Source organism: Cucurbita moschata, unplaced genomic scaffold (assembly GCF_002738365.1).
Source record: "Cucurbita moschata cultivar Rifu unplaced genomic scaffold, Cmos_1.0 Cmo_Scf00032, whole genome shotgun sequence".
Lineage (NCBI taxonomy): Eukaryota > Viridiplantae > Streptophyta > Magnoliopsida > Cucurbitales > Cucurbitaceae > Cucurbita > Cucurbita moschata.
Genome location: NW_019268548.1, coordinates 1,221,003 through 1,241,615, shown reverse-complemented (window position 1 = coordinate 1,241,615; position 20,613 = coordinate 1,221,003). Strand labels below are relative to the sequence as shown.

General features: G+C 38.9%; 4 protein-coding genes and 1 pseudogene across 6 annotated transcripts; 4 read left to right on the top strand and 1 right to left on the bottom strand.

Moving 5' to 3' along the window:
- Positions 1–1,258: 1,258 nt before the first annotated feature.
- Positions 1,259–4,499, top strand: LOC111430003 (protein Dr1 homolog). 2 transcript variants are annotated; one of them, XM_023066096.1, is made up of 6 exons: positions 1,259–1,442; positions 1,576–1,645; positions 2,697–2,786; positions 3,034–3,128; positions 3,832–3,900; positions 4,142–4,499. In XM_023066096.1, the coding sequence occupies exons 2-6, from the start codon at positions 1,591–1,593 to the stop codon at positions 4,301–4,303; spliced, it is 471 nt and encodes a 156-aa protein (XP_022921864.1). In that variant the 5' UTR covers positions 1,259–1,442; positions 1,576–1,590; the 3' UTR covers positions 4,304–4,499. The 2 variants fall into 2 exon arrangements, with proteins under 2 accessions (XP_022921864.1, XP_022921863.1); XM_023066095.1 differs by having other exon boundaries at positions 4,130–4,499.
- Positions 4,500–4,593: 94 nt separating this feature from the next.
- On the top strand, positions 4,594–6,182 carry LOC111430002 (protein MIZU-KUSSEI 1-like). The gene is made up of 2 exons (XM_023066094.1): positions 4,594–4,800; positions 4,939–6,182. The coding sequence occupies exon 2, from the start codon at positions 5,126–5,128 to the stop codon at positions 5,918–5,920; it is 795 nt and encodes a 264-aa protein (XP_022921862.1). The 5' UTR covers positions 4,594–4,800; positions 4,939–5,125; the 3' UTR covers positions 5,921–6,182.
- A 2,783-nt stretch (positions 6,183–8,965) lies between these two features.
- On the bottom strand, positions 8,966–13,069 carry LOC111429689 (annotated as a pseudogene).
- An 801-nt stretch (positions 13,070–13,870) lies between these two features.
- Positions 13,871–14,443, top strand: LOC111429995 (dirigent protein 22-like). Its single transcript, XM_023066087.1, has one exon. The coding sequence runs from the start codon at positions 13,878–13,880 to the stop codon at positions 14,433–14,435; it is 558 nt and encodes a 185-aa protein (XP_022921855.1). The 5' UTR covers positions 13,871–13,877; the 3' UTR covers positions 14,436–14,443.
- Positions 14,444–15,200: 757 nt separating this feature from the next.
- On the top strand, positions 15,201–20,475 carry LOC111429874 (probable translation initiation factor eIF-2B subunit delta). Of its 2 annotated transcripts, none has more exons than XM_023065939.1 (7): positions 15,201–15,985; positions 17,046–17,171; positions 17,568–17,890; positions 18,370–19,114; positions 19,202–19,298; positions 19,386–19,440; positions 20,020–20,475. In XM_023065939.1, exons 1-7 carry the CDS (start codon positions 15,463–15,465, stop codon positions 20,080–20,082), a joined length of 1,932 nt encoding a protein of 643 aa, XP_022921707.1. In that variant the 5' UTR covers positions 15,201–15,462; the 3' UTR covers positions 20,083–20,475. The 2 variants fall into 2 exon arrangements, with proteins under 2 accessions (XP_022921707.1, XP_022921706.1); XM_023065938.1 differs by having other exon boundaries at positions 17,550–17,890.
- Positions 20,476–20,613: the final 138 nt, after the last annotated feature.

Below are 20,613 nucleotides of genomic sequence, written 5' to 3'. Positions count from 1 at the left end.
TCTTGAAAAAAAAAAAAAAAAAAAAACTGAGAAAAAGAGTCCTTTCAAATACCCACCTACCTAGATTGTTTCTAAACTAGATTATTCTTGTGAAATAATTGTCTATTTTAATTTTTGAAATTAAATAATTAAAATTTTATGTATACTATATTTTATATTTTTATAGGTAGAAAAAATGAAAAAAAAAACAGATAATATAAAATGAATAATATATAACCAGGCAAATTAGCCACGAGTAAATTAAATATTAACATTTTTTATGTCAAATTATAAAATTAATTAATATAATTATTTGGTCTATCAATTTAAAAACTGGCTAATGAGTCTTCAAATTTGATAAATTTGTTTAATAGCTTCTAGACTTTAATTCTTTTTTGTTTAACTTCATCTAATCTTTTAGCTTATAATTAAAGAATTGGAAGTTCAAATTAAATACAATATTAATAATATATATATATATATATATATATATATATATGCAAGGAAAATTGATGAGGTAAATATTAAATGCTATATTACTAATTGAATTTGCATGACTTGGATTTTTTTAGATTGATTTCTATAATTTAAATAAATCTCACAAATTATATATAAATTTTGTACTAATCAACCAAAAAACCATAATTCCATTAAATTATTAGAAAATAAACTAAAATAATAAGAAAAATAAAGCAGATATATGAGATTTAATGAAATAATAATAAATAATAAATAAAGGAAAGAAAGGAAAAGAAAAGAAAAAAGAAAGGCCCATTAAGTGGTTGAAGGCCCAGATGAAGTGGTTGAAGGCCCAGGTGAAGTGGTTGAAGGCCCAGATGAAGTGGTTGAAGGCCCAGGTGAAGTGGTTGAAGGCCCAGATGAAGTGGTTGAAGGCCCAGATGAAGTGGGGTGGGGGATTCCGTAATTTGACCAAAGAACCAATTCTGGAATGCCACGAGGCACGAAGATCTCTGTCAATGGCGTAATATATCAAACATTTAGAACAAATAACAGACGACCCATCCTAAAAACAACTGGCTTTAAAAAAAATAAAAATAAATCAATTTTAAATTACCAAAAAAGCATCCAAAGTTCCTACCTTCTCACGCGCTATTCAACCGCGTGACTACGCTACTCTCTCTTCAACCAATCAGCGCTAAAAAGGGCAAAGCCCACGGGTCCCACGTGAACTAACTTATTCATTCCGTTGCACTTTTTCCACGCTCATCGTTGGCGCGTAGCCCACGCATTGGTGCCTCCTTTGCCCTAATCTCCTGCGAGCGAGATCTTTCTCTCTTATCCTGAAGAACCACAATAACCTCTGATAAAAATGCATATATCAACAATGCCCTTCCCTCCACCTCGATCGCCTCCTTCGATTCCGATCTTCTTCTATCGGTGGGATCGCCGTCGTCATTTTCCGGTTTTGCGTATTTATTTTTTCCGTTGGCTTCTGGGGCGCCGTAAGTTCCGATCTCCTTTCTCTTCCTCTGCATCGTTTGTCTTAAATTTTCCAGAATTTGTTTGTATTCTTTATGTCCGCGGTTGGGGTTCGTTTTTCCTCTGATTTTTGTGTGTCTGTTGTTTATGTTGCAGTCTCGAAGGTTCGATATGGAGCCGATGGACATAGTTGGAAAGTCTAAAGAGGACGCATCGCTTCCAAAAGGTACTTGCAATTTCCGCGGTGGTTTTTGGTGTCTGTGTGTGTTTTTTGGGGGTAATTCCCCCATGGTATATTGAATCTTGATGTGATGATTCATCGACTAATTTGGTGTTTCTTTAACTATAGAACAATAATTTTGATTTTTCGGATTCTCTGTAATTCTTGAAGGAAGTATCGAATTTGGATTCAAGTCGATGTCTGGAAAATTTATATTTTGTGGCTTGAACGATTATGGTACCCGTTAATTATCGTTTCCACTAGAGAAGGATTAAGCTTGGTGTTTAGTTATTTTTTATTTTTTATTTTTTTGCTCGACCCGGTTGCGGGGCGCGGCAATTTTTGGTGGGAAATTGAAATTAGATAATTGACAAGAAGAGTTCATGGAAGAAAACCCTTCGCATGTTTTTCTTTTCAGTCTTTCTGTGGGGTTAAGCGAGTGACTAGTATGCCGTATGCCATAATTAAATCTGGATGCCTGAGTCTCAGTTCATCTGTCCTCACTGTAATGTGCTCATGTTCTGTAAACATAGATTGATTTCTACGGTATCATTCATGTTTTTAGCTTGCATCCCACTTCTGCTACATGAATTACCAATCGCCGAGTTTCCAAAACTTATTTTAAGTATTCCATGTAAGATGGTAGAGTTTCCAAAAACTGTCGGCTTGTCTTTTGTACTGCAATTTCATTTTACTTCGAGGCTCTTCCCCTTTCTTCTTTGTCCTTTGCTGCTTTTGAGCCAGTTTTATTTTCTTGTTCTTGTTCAGCTTTCAAGCTATCTTCTTTCATAAGAAAGTAGCTTCTGTGGCCACTTTTATGTTTCCAAATGTTAGAGGTTCCTCTACTCCGTGTCCTTTTTCTTTCAGTTTTCTTAGCTTAGATGAATTGGTTTAAACTTTCATATGATGTATTTTGGTGACATAATATGGCTCCTTTCCTTTTACAAGAAAAGTAATTGGACATCATTTAAATGCTTGTGCAATTGCTGAAGTTTGTCTTGGTTTTGGTTTGTTTAGGGTTATTAAATTTATGTTTTGTTTATTTTTTCTTTTTCAGCGACTATGACCAAAATTATCAAAGAGATGTTGCCCCCTGATGTACGGGTTGCAAGAGATGCCCAAGACCTTCTGATCGAGTGTTGTGTAGGTGAGAATATCTTGATTTGCCATTTTCTTTGTATATTTTAACATTTTGTGTTGGTCGCATGTACTACTGTTAGTGTCCGTTTGTGGTTCTATTATTCTTCCAACAATAATGGCCAGTAGTTGTCTTCACACACACACACACACACACACACACACACAAACCAGCTCTTTAAGGTGGTGGCAGGTTTTTATTGCTGACCAATTATCACTTCTTACTCAATTGCACTCTTTATTTGGTGTTCTTGCAGAGTTTATAAACCTCGTATCATCCGAGTCTAATGAAGTTTGTAGCAAAGAAGAAAAAAGAACAATTGCACCTGAGCACGTGCTCAAGGCTCTTGAGGTCTATGGACTATCCATGTTTCCTTTATATTCTTAATAATATAGACTTTTATGTGTTACTTGTTATTATGTTTTGGGATAGTATACGCTAGCATTTCTTGTTTACCATCCAGCTCCGTGAAACTCAAAATTTCCATTCTGTAGAAGTTGATTTCATTATTGCTTGATACAGCTCTACAACTTAAGTACCAAATCATAAAATAAATGAATGTTCTTCAGTGAAATAATAATTTCAGTGACCCAACTATACCTTACCAATAATATGCTCCTTGTCTATTTAATTGATTTGCTGTCCGTACCATTCTGATCATGCAGTCATTTTAACCCTCTTTTTTATTATCTTGTTTACTTTAAGCACCGCTCATATCTTCTTCCTATCTAAATCTATAAATATTTTCAGGACAATTTATTTTGAATCTACTCTGTCTTCTTATATAGTTGACCCCAGCATGGGTCAAACATTAACTAGCTCTGACAGAATAGTTTCCTGCTATTTCATAGAAATGGAGAGGAGATAAATCGCAATATATGTTAATAATGTCATGTGGAGTTTGATTGCATTTAAGAACACTAGGGTGAAAGTCCTTTTTTAGCTGGAACTTTTCGTTCTTGTGTTTGAAGAAGATTGATCTACAGCTTTTGCTTGGATACTTCTACATTGTGTCTGCTTTTGGACTTACACGTATGTTGACATATATGATCAGGTGCTTGGTTTTAGTGAATACATTGAGGAAGTTTATGCTGCATACGAACAACACAGGCACGAAACTATGGTAATACTTTGGTATATTTGCTATAGTACCTTTTCAATGAATTGATTGAAGTGGCTGAGCATATAAAAATTTTCTGTGAGGGAGATAATCAGTATCTATCTTAATTTGTTCCTTAAAGAGGATACTTCTCTATCATTCTCATAATATGGTCATAAAATTTAGTTTCAACTCAAACATGAGTGTCTCAAGACAACTCAAAGCACTAACATTTTTTCTTCTCTCTGTCGAGAAATTTCCGCAGCAAGACTCGTTGAAAGGTGGAAAGTGGAGTAATGGAGCTGAGATGACCGAAGAAGAAGCTTTGGCTGAGCAGCAAAGAATGTTTGCGGAGGCACGTGCAAGAATGAATGGCAGTAACACTGCACCGAAGCAACCGGAGCCTGAGCAAAGTTTAGAGAGCTAATTTTAGGATCTTTATTTTCTTCAACCATAGGCAAGATTCCTTGACCCTTCCATATGTGCCTCAAATATGCCGTGTGCATATGTACAAAAAAGAAATGATTAACCTAGCTACTCTGGGCTCTGTGAAGATGCATTGTAATATATATCCATATTTGCGGATCCATGTCTAGTTAATACAAGTAGTGACTGTTTAAATCTCTCTCTCTCCCTCCCTCCCTCCCCAATATACTATCTCATCAGGTCTACTGATGAGACCTGGCTTTCTTAAATCTTCAAAACTTAATTAAACAGAAGATGGGTCTCGAGAGTGATTATATTTTTGTTGTATGACCCCCACAAGCATTGTGTCATTCTCATACATGGATTTGGATATGATTCTCGTTAGATTGTCTGTTGTGAACAGCTATGACTAATGCTTGAGTGTGGCTTTTGATGCCATCGTTTCAATGTTGGTGATTCAAGTCAACCAAAGGCCAATCTCACAAGAAAGTAACACAGGCATTGCCTCTCCCTCTCTCTCACCTTTTACTTCGACGTCTCTCTCTCTCTCTCTCTCTTACTTTTTCATTTGAAGTCTCTCTCTCTCTTATGTCTATCCGTATCAGTTGGTGGATCAGTCTATGTTTATTTTGTCAGGTTTCTCTTGCAGGCACACCAATGAAGCTTGAAACTAGAATTAAATGATGAGAGCCCCACATAGCAAATAAAAGGGAAGAAACCACATTCTCTCTATTATACACTCCTCTCATTCTCTCTCCTACTAACCAACCTTCTAAAGAATTGCCTTCCTTTCTTCCCCCTGGTTTCTCAGCTGCAGACAGTAATGGCTATGGAGTTCTCATCCAAAAGGCACTTCCATTGGACAAGGAAGGTCAGTAATGAAGAAGACGATTCCACCTTCAAATCATCAGACTCTGCCACTGAAGAAAAGCAGGAGAACGCCAAGTCCATTTTACAGGAGCCACAGGAACAGCAGCAGTTTCGAGCACAATTGACCAGGAGGAAACTGCAACAGCTCGCTGTCTCTCGGTTTCGTTCGGTTCTTACTGCCCTTGGCCGCAACCGCAACCCACAACTTGGTCTCCGTTCTCGAGTGATTGGAACATTATTTGGTTCTCGCCGGGGGCATGTACACTTTGCATTTCAGAGAGATCCCAGTTCACATCCAGCTTTCTTGATTGAGCTTGCTACACCAATCAGTGGTCTGGTGAAGGAAATGGCATCTGGACTTGTTCGAATTGCGCTGGAATGTGATAAAGAGAAGGATGTAAACAAGAAACCAGGAGGGAGACTACTTGAAGAGCCTGTTTGGAGGACTTTTTGCAATGGGAAGAAATGTGGCTTTGCTTCAAGGAGAGAATGTGGACCTAAGGAGTTGAAGATCTTGAAAGCCGTGGAGCCAATTTCCATGGGCGCTGGCGTCTTACCGGTGGACGAAGGCACCGAAGGCAGCGGTGGTGGCAGTGGGGAAGGAGAAGGTGGATCAGATGGTGATATCATGTACATGAGGGCAAAGTTTGAGAGAATTGTAGGCTCAAGGGATTCTGAAGCTTTCTACATGATGAACCCAGACAGTAATGGAGCTCCTGAGCTCAGTATCTATTTGCTAAGAGTATAATTTGAGCAACCATGGAAGGATTGATCTAAATCACTACTCAAGTTCCTTCATTTCAGCAGCAGCAGCTCAGCTAAAATCCAACTCCATGTGCTGTCGTTTCTTCTCTTTTTCATGTGCTGTGTTATGTATCATTGCCAGTTTAGGTTTCTTTCTTTTTGCTGGGTGTGGGGGGATACATTACAAGACGATGGTGATGAAGGTGTAAAGTATAGTTTCTGTTCATTCATGATTAATTACAATTACCTTAGAAAATTTCGTTTGATTTTTCCCAGAATGTTACTCATCTTTACTGGCTAAATCTCCATCCTACAGGACCACCAGAGACGGTGTTGTCTTGTCCAATTTATGATATCATAAAATATGTAATGTTATTTGGGCATGTGATGTGATGATGCAGCCAAATGATTAATTGGCGTCATATTCAATTATGATTGTTCTGTTTTCATATTTTAAGGATTGCTTCTTCAACTTTCAAATATTTTACTTTACGCATTCACCATCATCTTGTGTTTGAACTTCCAAACTAAAGTTATAATGTAAGAGACAAAAATCAAGAAGATCCTTGTTTTCTTCAAACAAACGATCACAAAACTATATTAGGGTCATCTTCTTTTATCTCAATGTGAGATCCCACGTCGGTTGAGAGGAGAATAAAGCATTTTTTATAAGGGGTGGAAACCTCTCCCTAGCAAACGTGTTTTAAAAACTTTTAGGGGAATACCGAAAGTGGGATTGAGATGTTTCAAATGGTATCAGAGCCAGTTATCGGGCAATTTGCTAACGAGGACGCTGAGCCCTAAAGGAGGGTGGACACTAAGTAGTGTCCCACGTCTAAACGAAACATTCCTTATAAAAGTGTGAAAACCTCTCCCTAACAAACACGTTTTAAATACCTTGAGGAAAAGTTTGAATAAGAAAGCCCAAAGAAGAAACCATTCACTGTTCCACTCTCAACTATGTGGCTGCAAACCAGGCCTAAAAACTTGAGGTTTTAGCCACATTTGGATCATCTTCTTTGTTAATAGCTATAATCATCATATGATCACAAGGATCCCTTCTCTCTCTGTACCTAGAAAGAAGCCAATGATCTTGTATTTTACTTCACTTTTCTTCTCCTTCCAGCAGTATTCTTCTTTTTCTGTGTAGGCCGACTACCCATCATCTTACCATCACCAACTTTATATTATGTTGGTCTTAAAGTGAAGAGCATTCAATCATTACCTGGCCTCATAGTTGCCTCTAAAATGATCCCAATACAACTTTTTGCAACACCCAAATCATGGAAGTCATAAAAAGCAATATTTATACATTAAAAAAACTTCACAGTCCTCTTCCCAAAAGCACAGATGCGCCTTTCTTTTTTCCCCTTTTCATTTCTTGACTGCTTTTCCTTTTCCTTTTCCTTTTCCCCACTTTGGAATTTGGTTCTTTTGAATTACTAAATTCTCCTCCACAGTTCTGGAAAACTTTTCCTTCCATGATGGTCAGTTTGGACATATGAAGAAAGTGTGGAGTTTCTGGCCACCACTTTTCCTAGTTTCAAGGCTTTCCTCACTCTGCCTTTTGCCACTTTATTCATTGGCAGAGGAGGGGGTTTGGCTCATAGATGGGTCAAAATCAAATTCAAAGATTATCTCTTATCAGAAAGGAAAACCCATTATGAGTTTTGATGATTGCTTATCATTCTTCAAAGCATTTCAAAATCTTAGTGGCTGCTCACATCATTTCTCTCTCTGAAGCACAAATCTTTTGTTTCAACAAGGTCAAATAAGTTAATCCCATATCAGTTTGACTCATTAAGCAGCATTGAAATGAGAAAATGACACATGGTCCTTCTACCTTTGTCTTTGCCTGTCTTGGAAATATAAGAAAGTTAAGACAAGTGTCGTCTTTGTAGATAAAAACCGACACGACAGAAAGTTTGTTTATTGAGCTTTGTTAGAGCAGTTTGATGTCTTTTGTTAACGTTTCTTGAGTCCAGTTATAATCTGAGTATTTGGGAGTTGGTGGGTCAGAGTGGAGTTTAATGAACAGCAGGATTTTCTGAAAGTTCTTCTAATTCATCTTATAAGACAGTTTTATGGATAGAGAGTTTATTAAAGAATGTTTTGTTTAAGAAGGTGAGTGTTTTTAAGCACTTGGAAAAGTCATTGTTTCACAGAGATTTGATATGTTGAGTTGCTGCTATGAAGCAAAGGAGCAATTGAATTCGAGCCAACGAGGATCGAGTTCTGTTGTGCTGAGTAGGTGTAACAGTCCAAGCCCACCAGTTAGCAGATATTGTCTTCTTTGGGCTTTCCCTTTCAGGCTTCTCCTCTTCAAGGTTTTTGAAACGTGTCTGCTAGGGAGATGTTTCCACTCTTAAAATGAATGGTTCGTTCCCCTCTCCAACCGATGTGGGATCTCACAATTCACCTCCCTTGAGGGCCCAACGCCCTTGCTAGCACACCGCCCGGTGTCTGGCTTTGATACCATTTATAATAGCCTAAGCCCAACGCTAGCAGATATTGTCCTCTCTGGGTTTTTCCTTTTGGGCTTTCCCCTCAAGGCTTTTAAAACGCATCTACTAGGGAGATGTTTCCACACCCTTATAAGAAATGCTTCGTTTCCCTCTCTAACCGATGTGGGATCTCACAGTAGGTGATAGATGACTTTTGCCGTTATCTCAAAATTGATTTGAAGGGAGCAAGGCACACAGTATAATTGTTAACTTTTGGCATACCAGAGGCATAACAAACTCATGAACTTTTTGGCAATTTGGAGGAATTTCCAGTTTCTCTGCTATACTTCTTAATGATTACATTCTCATATTATATATATAGCCGTCATAGTTAAGTTCTCATCTTTAAGTACATTACATGAGAGGGTTCCCTTGAGAGACCTCTCTTTCCAATGAGCATTGCAGATTAGTTCCAAACAAAAACAGTAATCTTGTTTCACTTTGTACATACAAACAAACCATGTAGCCATAAACAAAATACTGACACTCATCATTCTTGGGGGTGTTTAATAAAACCCAGATGATACCTCAGACAAAGCCAACAGTTGGAAGATAACTCGTGGAATATGTTCCAGCTAATCAGTACAGGGATTTTGACTACCAAAGAATAAAGCAATACGCAACACAATCTCTAAAGAACAGAAAAAAAACTAAGGAAATCTACCGGCTATCACTAGTGTACATGAAAAAATCATCAGCTGAAGCTGAAGTGTTACCTGGCTGTGTCAGCATTCTGTTTCTTTCTTGTTGTCAGTCTTCTTTGAGTTCTACAATTCAAAAGCTATGGCTTCTGTCGAGAAAAACCTGGCTGTGTGGTTCAAAACAGAAAAATGAGATGAACAGATATGATGATGCTGAACGAGTTGACTTATAATGTCAAAAGAGAAACTGTACCTGACGAAGCATAGAGGGAGCAGCAGAAGGAGGAGGAGGAGGCTCTGCAAGTACATGACTTCTGGTCTTCCTTCCATTTAATGTGGCAACAGATGGACTATTAGCTGTTGTTATGTCCCAAAAGCTTCGTTTCTTAGCTGTTGGAGCTGGTGATTTGAAACGGTACCTGGGGCTCTTCACTTCACCTATGCTTGGCTCCTCCTCCTCCTTTGGTCTTAAGCTAGTTCTTGTCCTTACCCTCTTTACGCCTTCTCCTCTCACCAACCCTGCTGTTTTCTTGCTTTTCTTCAACAGCTCATTGATATGATCATCTTTGTGCTTTAACTCCACAATGCGCTCTTTCTTTGCCTTCTCAAGCTCTGCTTCTAATCGTTTCACCGTGCGGCGAAGCTCTCGAACAGACATTGGAGGAGTTAGAACAGATGTGGCTGAAGATGGGGTTGGAGAAGCCACTGCAGCCAGGGATTGGGACTGTAAAGTAAGCAACTTCCGTTGTTGGTGAGCCAACTGCACACGCAATTCATGATTTTCTTTCTGCAACGCAAGCAGTAGTTTAGCCTGATCCAATTCAGATTCCGGTGGCTTCATTATTTCCTCTTCTGCAACCTGCATTTATATGCATGATTTAAACAGTAAGTTTAGGACATTCTAAAGAACCATATCATATGAGGTGTACTGATCTCAAGAAGTTTGTTGGTCAAACCTTAGTTCTGATCTCTTTAGCACGATCAGCCCAATGAAGTGTATTTTGGGTTTCACCAAATGATAAGTCGCTTGGGCTAATATTTGCAATCATCACAGTGTTACAAGCTCCTCCTAATGAATCCTTCAGAAGTTGGGTGAGTTTTGAATTCCTGTAAGGTATGTGCTTCTTTCCTTCCACAAGGGCATTGATGCAACTACTTAAAGCGAGTAGTGATCTGTTTATGTTTGCTCCCTCGAGAGATCTTCATGTTCTTTGATCTGTGGCAAGTGCCCTCTCTGACCCGGCGAGATCAATCAATGAGAGCTTCCCGACTCGGTTAACGATGTTCGTTCCACTGTCTTTGGCTCGATATTCAACTGTAACCTGCATTTTGCAGGAGCATAGAAACGTGAGGAAGCTTTTGTTGAGGATTGTTGGTGGGGAGTTCCACGTCGGCTAACTAAGGAGATGATCATGGAAAAACCAAAAGTAAAGCCATGAGAGCTAATGCTCAAAGTGGACAAGATCATACCATTGTGGATGATCATGATTCCTAACAGCTTTTAGGGAAAATCTTAAGCAAACCATGCAAGAGTTACCTGCAATATAGCATGGGAACGGGAAGAAGTTTCGTTAACTCGGGTTGGTTCGGTTGTTCGGTTTTGGTTTCCTCGTTGAAGCAAGGCCATCACCTGGACAGAACCCAAAGAAGTGTGAGAAGTCCCTTCTCCATTTCATGAAATATCAAACTTTCAAAACTACAAGGGACTTGGAAAGTTACTTCGTCTGTGGAGTAAGCTCTATATTGTGTAATACCAGCTGCAACAATGCCCTGGAGTATTTGGAATAACCATTTAGCTGAACGTCAATCAAGATGTTTCAATTAAAAAACATAGTGCAGCTCTCATGAACTCCAAAATTGTTGGATGTATTTGTCCAAATGAGTTCAAGTTTCTTTGAGGTTTCTCTCAAGAATTTTAAAATGTATCTGCTAGGGAGAGGTTTCTACACTCTCGTAAAAAATGTTTCGTTCCCCTCTCCAACCAATGTGGGATATCACAATCCACTCCCTTTGGGGCTCAGCGTCCTCGCTGGCACTCGTTCCCTTCTCCAATCCCTCTCTAACTGATATGGGATCTCACAGTCCACCCCCCTTCGGGGCATAGTGTCCTCGCTGGCACTCGCTCCCTTCTCTAATCCCTTCTCCAAGGTGTGTGATCTCACAATCCACCTCCTTCGGGGCTCAGTGTTACAAATGGTATCAGAGTTAGACACCGGGCAATATGCCAATGAGGAGGCTAAACTTCAAAAGGGTGGACATGATGCGGTGTGTCAGCAAGGACGTTGGGTCCCGAAAGGAGGTGGATTGTGATCCCACATCGGTGTGGAACGTCTCCTTAACAGACGCGTTTTAAAAACTTTGAGAAGAAGTCCAAAAGAGAGCCCAAATAAGACAATATTTGCTAGGAGTGAGCTCGAACTTTATAACCAGACAAATCAATAAAATGTCATAAAACTCCTCATCTTCCCAGCCAAACAAATACAAAGAAGCCAGGTTGTGCCTGCCATTTGGTACAGTACATATAAAAAGTAACACAACCAACAGACAAGGGGTGACAGTCAAAAGCATTAAAATTTCAATGAATTTAGTGCAAGTCATACAACGTACGACACAAACCTGCTTGTCTTGTCTGAGAACTAATGGCCTTCCTGGGGACAACAAATCTCTGACTGTTTCATTGTAAACCTCAATGTAAGAGAGGTGGACCGTATGGTTCCCATCGCAGCTCCTCTGCCTAATCTTGGTGAAGAGGTCTTTGATAGCCAAAACCATAACTCCAGGGCTCTCAACCGTTCCCAGCATTGTGTATGTCTTTCCAGCCCCAGTGGCACCATAACAGAACACAGAACCATTCCTTCCCTGCAGAACTGCTTCTACAACCTCTGCTGTCCTGCACATTCAAATAGGTACCCTTTTGAAACGTAGATATTAAGCTTTAAAATGCAACACAACCCATAATCAGTAAACGCCAATTCTTTTCTGATGAACTTACGTGGTGGCATAGACCTCTTGCTGATTGGTGGTGTCCGGAAATGAAGCGTCGAAGCTAAAATGACGCCCACGAAGCCTCTTAAGTCTCAAATAATCATTCTCATTACCAAACTCTGTCAAGTAAAGATCTCTTCCATTCACTATTTTAACACAACACCTTGAACCCACTTCCTTTTCCTTCTTAGCCATTGGCCTTAGCCTCACAAACACCAAAATCCGGCTTTCTCCCAATTCCTCCACTTCTTGCAATTTCTTACACCCCACATTCTCCATCCTTTCCACTACAGGCATTGAGTTCCCTAACGACAATTTCCTCGCGACATTCGTCGACAAACTCGGCTTTTTCGAGCACGAAAACCCGACAATCCGATCAGCTCCAACCACCACATTCTCCTTCACTTCACTCATCGGCAGCTGGGGTAGAACATAAGTTCTGGTAACAGTGGAATTAGGCATTGCATTTTCTCTCATTACATTCTCAAGCTTTGGCTCACCAATTAGAACTTCCCCTTTTGGTGACGGCCTCTTAAGAGCTGCAGAAGCAAGCTTCTGCTGCTCGTACAAAAGGGTTAATGCCTTCATCTTCTCTTTCAATCCATGGTGAAGACTTCTAGGTGCAAGATTCAGCTGCTGTTTATCTTCTTGACCTGGAACTGCACCAATATGTTCTTCGTTCATGATCCGAGACCGAGTCGAAACAGGCATTTTTCTCAATACCCTAACATACCCAGAAGAAATTCACTGGATCAGCTCGGAAAAACTGCTGATAATCCAAATGGGTATGAAAAAAAATCCTGGAAAGTGAAAAATTCTGCGGGAAAAACGAAGAACGAGCTCACAGAAGTAGAACTATGAAAGAAAGGGGGGAAATGAAGAACGAGTAATGTTTACTGTTGGAGAATCTGGGCCGTTGATCCAATGGCGATGGACGGTTGATACTGAACCGGGAGTAAATGGGGCACTCCACTTTCTTGCTACTTCCAATCTCCGTCCCGGCAGAGTGGAGTGGATGGAGCAATAAATGGAGTGGCGGTAGAGATTTTTGCCTTGGACAATTTTGAATTTATAAGTTCGCAACGGTCAAATTTTTGTCTTTAGATCCGAGCCGTTTGTTACCTTTGAAGAGATGTGGGGTTGGCTTCGAATGCTTCTGTCTGCATTGGATTACACTTTCGCGCTTTAATTTATATGAAATTCGAAATAATTAGAGACAAAATCTTTTTCGAATGAAAAGTGGAGTTCTACGGTGAAGCTAAGGTGCATCTACTACTATGCATCTCACTTTAGTTTACTGTTGATGCAGTGATTTGGGATAAAAATGGACGGTGGAGATTTAAGTTTCTTAGCAGTGAGTATGATGACAAACATGGCCTTTTTTTTTCGTTTATAAATAATTAAAATTGTATAAAAAGAGAGTATTTTTAAAAATTGATTAAAAAGTTATAGATATGGTTAATATCGTCCTTAATTTTCTTGACTAAAGAGCATCGTTGAATACATGTTATGTTCTTGACCAAAGAGGGTCGTTGAATACATGTTTTAAATAAGATATGCGTAACTTTAAAATAATTAATTTTTAATGTTTAGGAAATATACAATTTTGAATATAATATAAAAAGAAAATTGTATTTTTGGTTTAAGATAATTTGCAGGAGAAAGGAGTGTGGGATGACCCTGAGGTTGAGGGTATTGAATGGCTAAGATTCATTCAAAACGCCAATTTGAAGGGGACGGAAAATTAATGATTTAATATATAAATTTGGGTTTTCCATGCTGCTTATTCACCAAATAAATGAAGCCTTTCTCTAACCCCGCGGCAACAACCATGGCAACCAAGCTCGTCATTCTATGTTTACTTTTGTCGGTACTGGGCGTAACCGCCACCGGGCCCAAGGTTTCATACGCAAAAAAAATGGACCCCAAGACCCTTAAGATGGACAGACACTTCCTGCTCCATTTCCATCTCTACTGGCACGACACCGTCAGCGGCGCCAAGCCCTCCAGCGTCGCTGTTCTGCCGCCACGCAACAAGGCCACCGTCTTCGGTCAACTCAACTTGTTCGACAACCCTTTGACCATCGGCCCCGAACCCAGCTCCCGACGGGTGGGGCGCTCCCAAGGGATGTACGCGGGGACGGCCCATGACCAAATCGGACTCATGATGGGCATGACCTTCGCCTTCACTACCGGGAAATACAATGGCAGCTCCTTCACCGTGTTCGGCAGGAACGCCATCACGGAACACGAGCGGGAGATGCCGGTGGTCGGGGGAACTGGGAAGTTCCGGTTTGCTAGAGGCTATGCGTTGGCCAAAACACATCATTTGAACCCCGACACGTTCGATGCGGTCGTTGAGTACGATATTTATGTGTTGCATTATTAAAAATGCTTCTACTTAGGACAGCTGCGTTTTGCGTTTGCTTCACCATTTTCTTTTCTTTTCTATTATTATTATTTTAGGAAATTATGTTTGCATTACCAACTACTTGTATCCAATAACACCCATTTTTTGGCTGCCACATTTTGGGTCTTTCATGATTTAAATAGATATCAATCGAGAAATTTTAAAGATATGATAATTAAAAAAAAAATGAAGTTAATATCTATAGTTTACAAGTAATTATATGTTGGTGGGCAATGTGCAACATGCTAAGAGAAGACAGTGAATGAACAAGACAAGGTATCTAGGAATGTCCGAGATATTAATTTTTTAATATTTATTTTCCTATTGAATTTAGTTACTCCTCCTTTAATCCAATTCCCCCTTATCCCATGCTACCAATAAATAAATAAATAAATATAATCACTCTCAATAAAAAAAGAAAAAGAAAAATGACAAACAAACAATTTTTTCGATAATAAAAATAGTACATTTTTGTATATAATTAAATCATATTAATTAAGGTATTACAATTTTTACAATAAACCATAAAAATAAAATAAAGTTAAAATATTACAATTTTTTTTATTTTTATTAATTAAGATATATTTAGATTGAAAAAAGATGTAAAAAAATAGAGTTTATATATTGTGTATTTTGCCTTTATTTAGTGAATCTTTAAAATTATAAAATTAGTTAATGAATTTAATATTAAAAAAAAAAAAACTTTAATTTAATTATTGTTTAAGAATAGGGAATTTAGGGTTTGGGGCGAGAAATGGGTGAATTTGGATGCGTCAAAATTGATTGCATCCGTGTGGTGAAAAGGAAGGGATTGTTGTAATCGCGTCCATTTCCTGTCTCTGTTCTTGTTCTTCTGATTCAGTTGCCTATGGCGGACGCTACATAAAGCAACCAATTACGCTCTTCTCCACTGAACCCACTTCTTCTCTTTCTCTCTTTCTACCTCTCTGCGTGGATTCTGGTAATTCCCATGCCAAAATATTCGCGGATCCATCGCTAGGTCTTCATGGATGCTCGCCGAGGCTCCCGCATCGTCAACCCCAAAGTTCGTCAGGTCGGATTCTTCACCCTCGACGCTCCTAATTCCCCTGACCGTTCCCTCTCCGGTCCGGCCAACTGTGTCCCTTCTCAACAATCCCTCTCTCCTCCTACCAATTCCTTGTCTCCGGTTATGATCCCCCCTCCCCGTCATCTCTCCGATAACCTTGCCTCTCGCTCTGCTGTTCTTCCTGTTCCGGCTCCTGCCAATTGGAGGAATTCCGCTGATCAGATTCCTGTTGGCAGCTATAACCCTTCCGAGACGCTGCTTGCGACGTCCCCTATGGCGTCGCCTTCCAGTAGAATTGAGGACGAAGAGCTGGAGATGTCGGAGGATTCTTCCACCTCCGTTTGGTATCGCCGGAGTGGTTCCGGGAAGATTGCCTCGAGCTTTCCTGGCGTTGGAATCCACATGGCGGCCAAGTCGTCCGAGAACTCGCAGGCGCTGCCTCTTAAGACGTTGGAACCTAATAAGCCTGCTGGAGTTTCAGGTGACGTTGCATGGCTTTGTTGGATGGAATTTCATCTCTACTCTTTCCCTCTTTTTTTTTTTTGTTAATGTCTGTGCTAATTTTGGGCCTGTACCTCTCTGTTTTGAGGTACAACATTCTAATGCAGTATTCACTTTATTCATCTAATTGTTACGTTTTTTGCTGTACGTTTCTTTTTCACTTCAATTGGAAGATGGAGATTGTGGCCGTGTTTTCATTTCCTGCACTTTACTGAATCCATTCTATATCTTCTTTTATTTTTTTCTTTATTTGTTTGGATACAACCAGTCCTTACTTGGGTCGCCTAGAAGCTCTCCTATGTTCAATAAACAATTTTTTTATGGCCACCTCTTCAGATTTAAGGTCATAATTTCGTGGTTTAACGGTGTTAGAGCTATTTTTTTGGTGTATATGGATAGAAAGACACTAGAATTTTGATGCGTAGTCGAAAAAGAATTGAGGGGAAGGAAATGAATTTTGTGGAGTCTTGAGGAAGAAAGAAGAGTCGAGTATGAAAAAAGCTTGGGCAATATAAGAACCATTAGAAGAGAGGTTGCAGAAAATTCAAAGAAAGGGATAGGGAGGGGTATACTTTGACATTCACGCACATCAACCTATTTGGGTGGTCATTTGTCTTACTTTTCCTTTAAAGATGTGTGTAATAGTTGTACCCTCTAACTGCAGCTCAATCTGTTTATGTGCCCCTCAAAATTGTAGTAGATGGCGGACCTTGTAGAATGGTTGGAAGGTGTAATATTGGATTATTCTTATTTTCTGTTGTTTTTGCATAAAACTAGCATATACAACATTAAAAAAACATTAAATAATCCACTTTTGGTAGGAATTTGTCAATTCTTTTCTGATTCTGACGTGCTTGCATGATCTGGCCGTAGTACCCAATTTTGTACTCCTTCGATATTGATGGCCCAAAGAATTCTTGGAATCAAGGATTAGAAAAGGAAAAAAAAAAAAAACAATGAAATTCTACATGGTCGTGAACATGCTTCAATTTGCTTTCTGTCACTGGGATTATTGATTTCTCATTTCACTGCTGTTGCAGAAAAGAACGGAGGGGCATCCACGGAGGTACAGAATCGACAACCACCATCAAATTCGAAACCCCTGAAGGCAAAAACAACAAAGGCTGAAAGACGAGCTCTACAGGAGGCACAACGAGCTGCTAAAGGTTCAATTTCCATTCCAATCATTTTAAATGTACTTGGAGCAATATTGTAGTGTTGATTATTCAGAAAAACAAATCTGGCCAGCGAGGAGGCACTCTTTTGAAGTTAAGAAATGTAGAGCGTTTAATGGGTTCAATTTAGTGCATCAATAGATGGAGTATTTGTAGATATTGATAATTCCTTGTCTTGTGCACTTAAAAATTTCTAATACCTGGATTAGCTAATTTCATGAGTAACTTTTCAATGGGTCTCACTGTTTCCTTTTATTTGTTTATTAATGTTATAGAAAATTTTGCAAGAGCTTTTTATATAGTAGTTAGTTCATATGTTTATTTATTTATTTATATATTTTGATATATGGTTCATTGATTTAATAAAAGGTGAGGCGAATAAGTCAGGTAATGCTCCTGGTAAAGCTGTGAAGCAGTCATTGGCTATGAAAGATAACAATGCTACGCCTTCGGCTGCACCTACTGACAAAAGAGGAGGTGATCGCACACTTGATAAAGAAAGGAAGAAAGATGCTCCCCCTCCACGAATGCAGTTTGATGATAAAAATAGGGTAGAAAAGGCTAAAAAGCGAGCAGTTTTCAACCAAACTGAAGCTAGAAATAGGGTCGAATTATTTCGCCATTTGCCACAATACGAGCAGGGAACTCAGCTTCCTGATCTCGTGTCAAAGTTTTTCCAACTTGACCCTATTCATCCTGCCATTTACAAGGTGCTTTTTATTTATTTTTCTTTTTTTGTGGGGGTGGGGGTGGGGGTGGCGATAATTTTAATTTACTCTTGACTGGAGAATACTACAAGCATGGAATCTGTTTAGTACAGAAGAACTTGAATTAAATAGGATAATTTGTCCATGCTATGAAGAATACAAATAGTAAGTCCACCAGAATGCAAAACCTTTACATGATTCTTACTTTTCCCAATTCAAAAGAAGAACTCATAGCTTTGCCTTTTTTATTAGGACTGTTATGTTTTCTGATCCAATATTGATGACTATTGACTGTAATTTTATTTTTATGGACCTCATGCATCCACAACATGGTGATTTGCACGAATGGCTTCTTTATATGCCAACATTTTTGTTATTTTATAGATGAAATAATTAATTAATTGTCTTTACTTTATGCTTATCCATGATAAATTTTTTGACTATTGTTTGTCTAATTTAGTCACATATTGATACTTTATCAGGTTGGTTTACAATATATGGCCGGAGATATATGTGGAGGCAATGCTCGCTGTATTGCTATGCTTCATGCATTTCAACAGGCCATCAAAGACTACTCAACTCCGCCACAGAAGGTTCTGGGTAGAGATTTAACTGCAAAAATTGGTGGCTATGTGTCATTCTTCAACGAGTGTAGGCCACTATCTGTTAGCATGGGAAATGCTATTAGGTTTTTGAAAAACCGCATTGCCAAATTACCATTGAATCTTCCGGAATCTGAAGTAAAAGCTACGCTTTGCTCAGATATCGATCGCTTTATCAATGAAAAGATTATAATAGCGGATGAGGTCATAGTTAGACATGCTGCTACTAAAATAAGGGATGGAGATGTTCTTCTTACATATGGATCATCGTCTGTTGTAGAGATGCTTCTATTACATGCCCATGAACTCGGAAAAGAATTCCGTATTGTGGTGGTGGATTCCCGTCCAAAACAAGAAGGGCGAGCATTGCTTCGTAGGCTCATAGAGAGGGGCCTAAATTGTACATACACTCATATCAATGCTATGTCTTATGTGATGCATGAAGTGACGCGAGTTTTTCTCGGGGCTGCTGCAGTATTATCTAACGGAACTGTATATTCAAGAGTGGGAACTGCAGCTGTTGCCATGGTTGCTAATGCATTCCGTGTTCCAGTCTTAATCTGCTGCGAAGCGTATAAATTTCATGAAAGAGTACAGCTTGATTCAATATGTTTCAATGAATTAGGTATATATTATCATGTTATCTTCTCCCGTATTTCCTTCCAGAAGAGGGAAAATGGACAATGTCTGAGCATTTTCAAATTTTGCGCAGGTGATCCAGAGGCTATCTCAAAGGTTCCCGAAAGGAAGGATATAAATTATCTAGATAATATGACTGCTAAAGAACAATTGCAACTTCTAAATTTAATGTAAATCAATGATTTGACTACGATATACTATAACTAGTTATTGGACCTGGAAGTGACGTATTCTAACTTTGTGTTGTACTGTCTCAGGTATGACGCTACTCCTTCAGATTACATCTCAATGATTGTCACAGATTATGGCATGGTAAGTTTGGTTCAATCGATATACCTCTCTCTGTCTCAGGCACTTGTTCAGATACGTTCCTTAATTCCTGCTTGTTATACTTGGGATGGTTCCTCTATAATCTTTTCTTCCCTTTCTTTAGAGGTGTAATATTTGGTGCATCTCATTTTTCTTGTTTCTCCATTGCCTTGATAAAGGTTACCACTGTCTGTATTTTCTAAAGCTGTTCTTAAAATTTCAGAAAAAATTTGAAAACCAAAAATAGTAGTTTTCAGCGTCCTTTTAAGCTCCATTTGAAAACCATGATTAAGGAACGGTGAGAAAAAATGAAAAACAAACCAAATGGGTTATCAGCTGATATCTTTTTACTCCTACAGTTTCTTTTGTTAATTTCTCTGTGTTGATTGATTCTAACTTCTCTCTTCACTTCTTCTTCCTCTTATCTCTCTGTTCATATTTTTTTTACCATCTCTTTATTTGCACACTGACACCCCTTTTTATAATGTAAGAGTTGATGTTCAGTGGTCGAAATTGAGACGGTAAGAGTTTTGGGTTTTACAGCCTTGAGTAAAAATTGTTTCTTATTGTTCTGAACTGTAGATCCCACCTACAAGCGTGCCGGTGATCGTGCGCGAGTATCGGAGAGAGCACCTATGGATATAAGGAGGTTGAAAATGAGCCTTCGTTTTGGAAGGATGCTTACTTGTGGTAGGATGAATGATAGATGTTTGTTGCATGTGACCGTGCAAGAAATAGCCGAAGCATGCTGCAAGGAGTTTTTTTTTTTAATCACAATCTGGACTTAGATACAAACTTTTGGCTTTTATTATGCCTTACTGATTCAAATTTTGATTTTGGTAAATTAACGGTTAGCTAAAGAGTGCGATATTGTTGCCTCTCCTCACAGTTTTCCAGGTGTTCTTCTGGGAAAATATAGTATTATGGCAGAGTAAGGTTTGAAAAGGTCGATGTTTATTGGTCGGTCGGAACACAATAAATAAATCATCAACTTTGTAGAATTTATTTGAATCAATGTATGAGATTTTAATTGTTCCTAAACACAATAAGTTCAGTTATATTATCTTTCACTTGTGTTGTAATTTCTTTAGTACATATGATTATTGTTTTATCATTCACTCGTGGACCTAAACACGTGCACTCGGAACATGCGTCTGGGTTGGTTTAAACACTGCA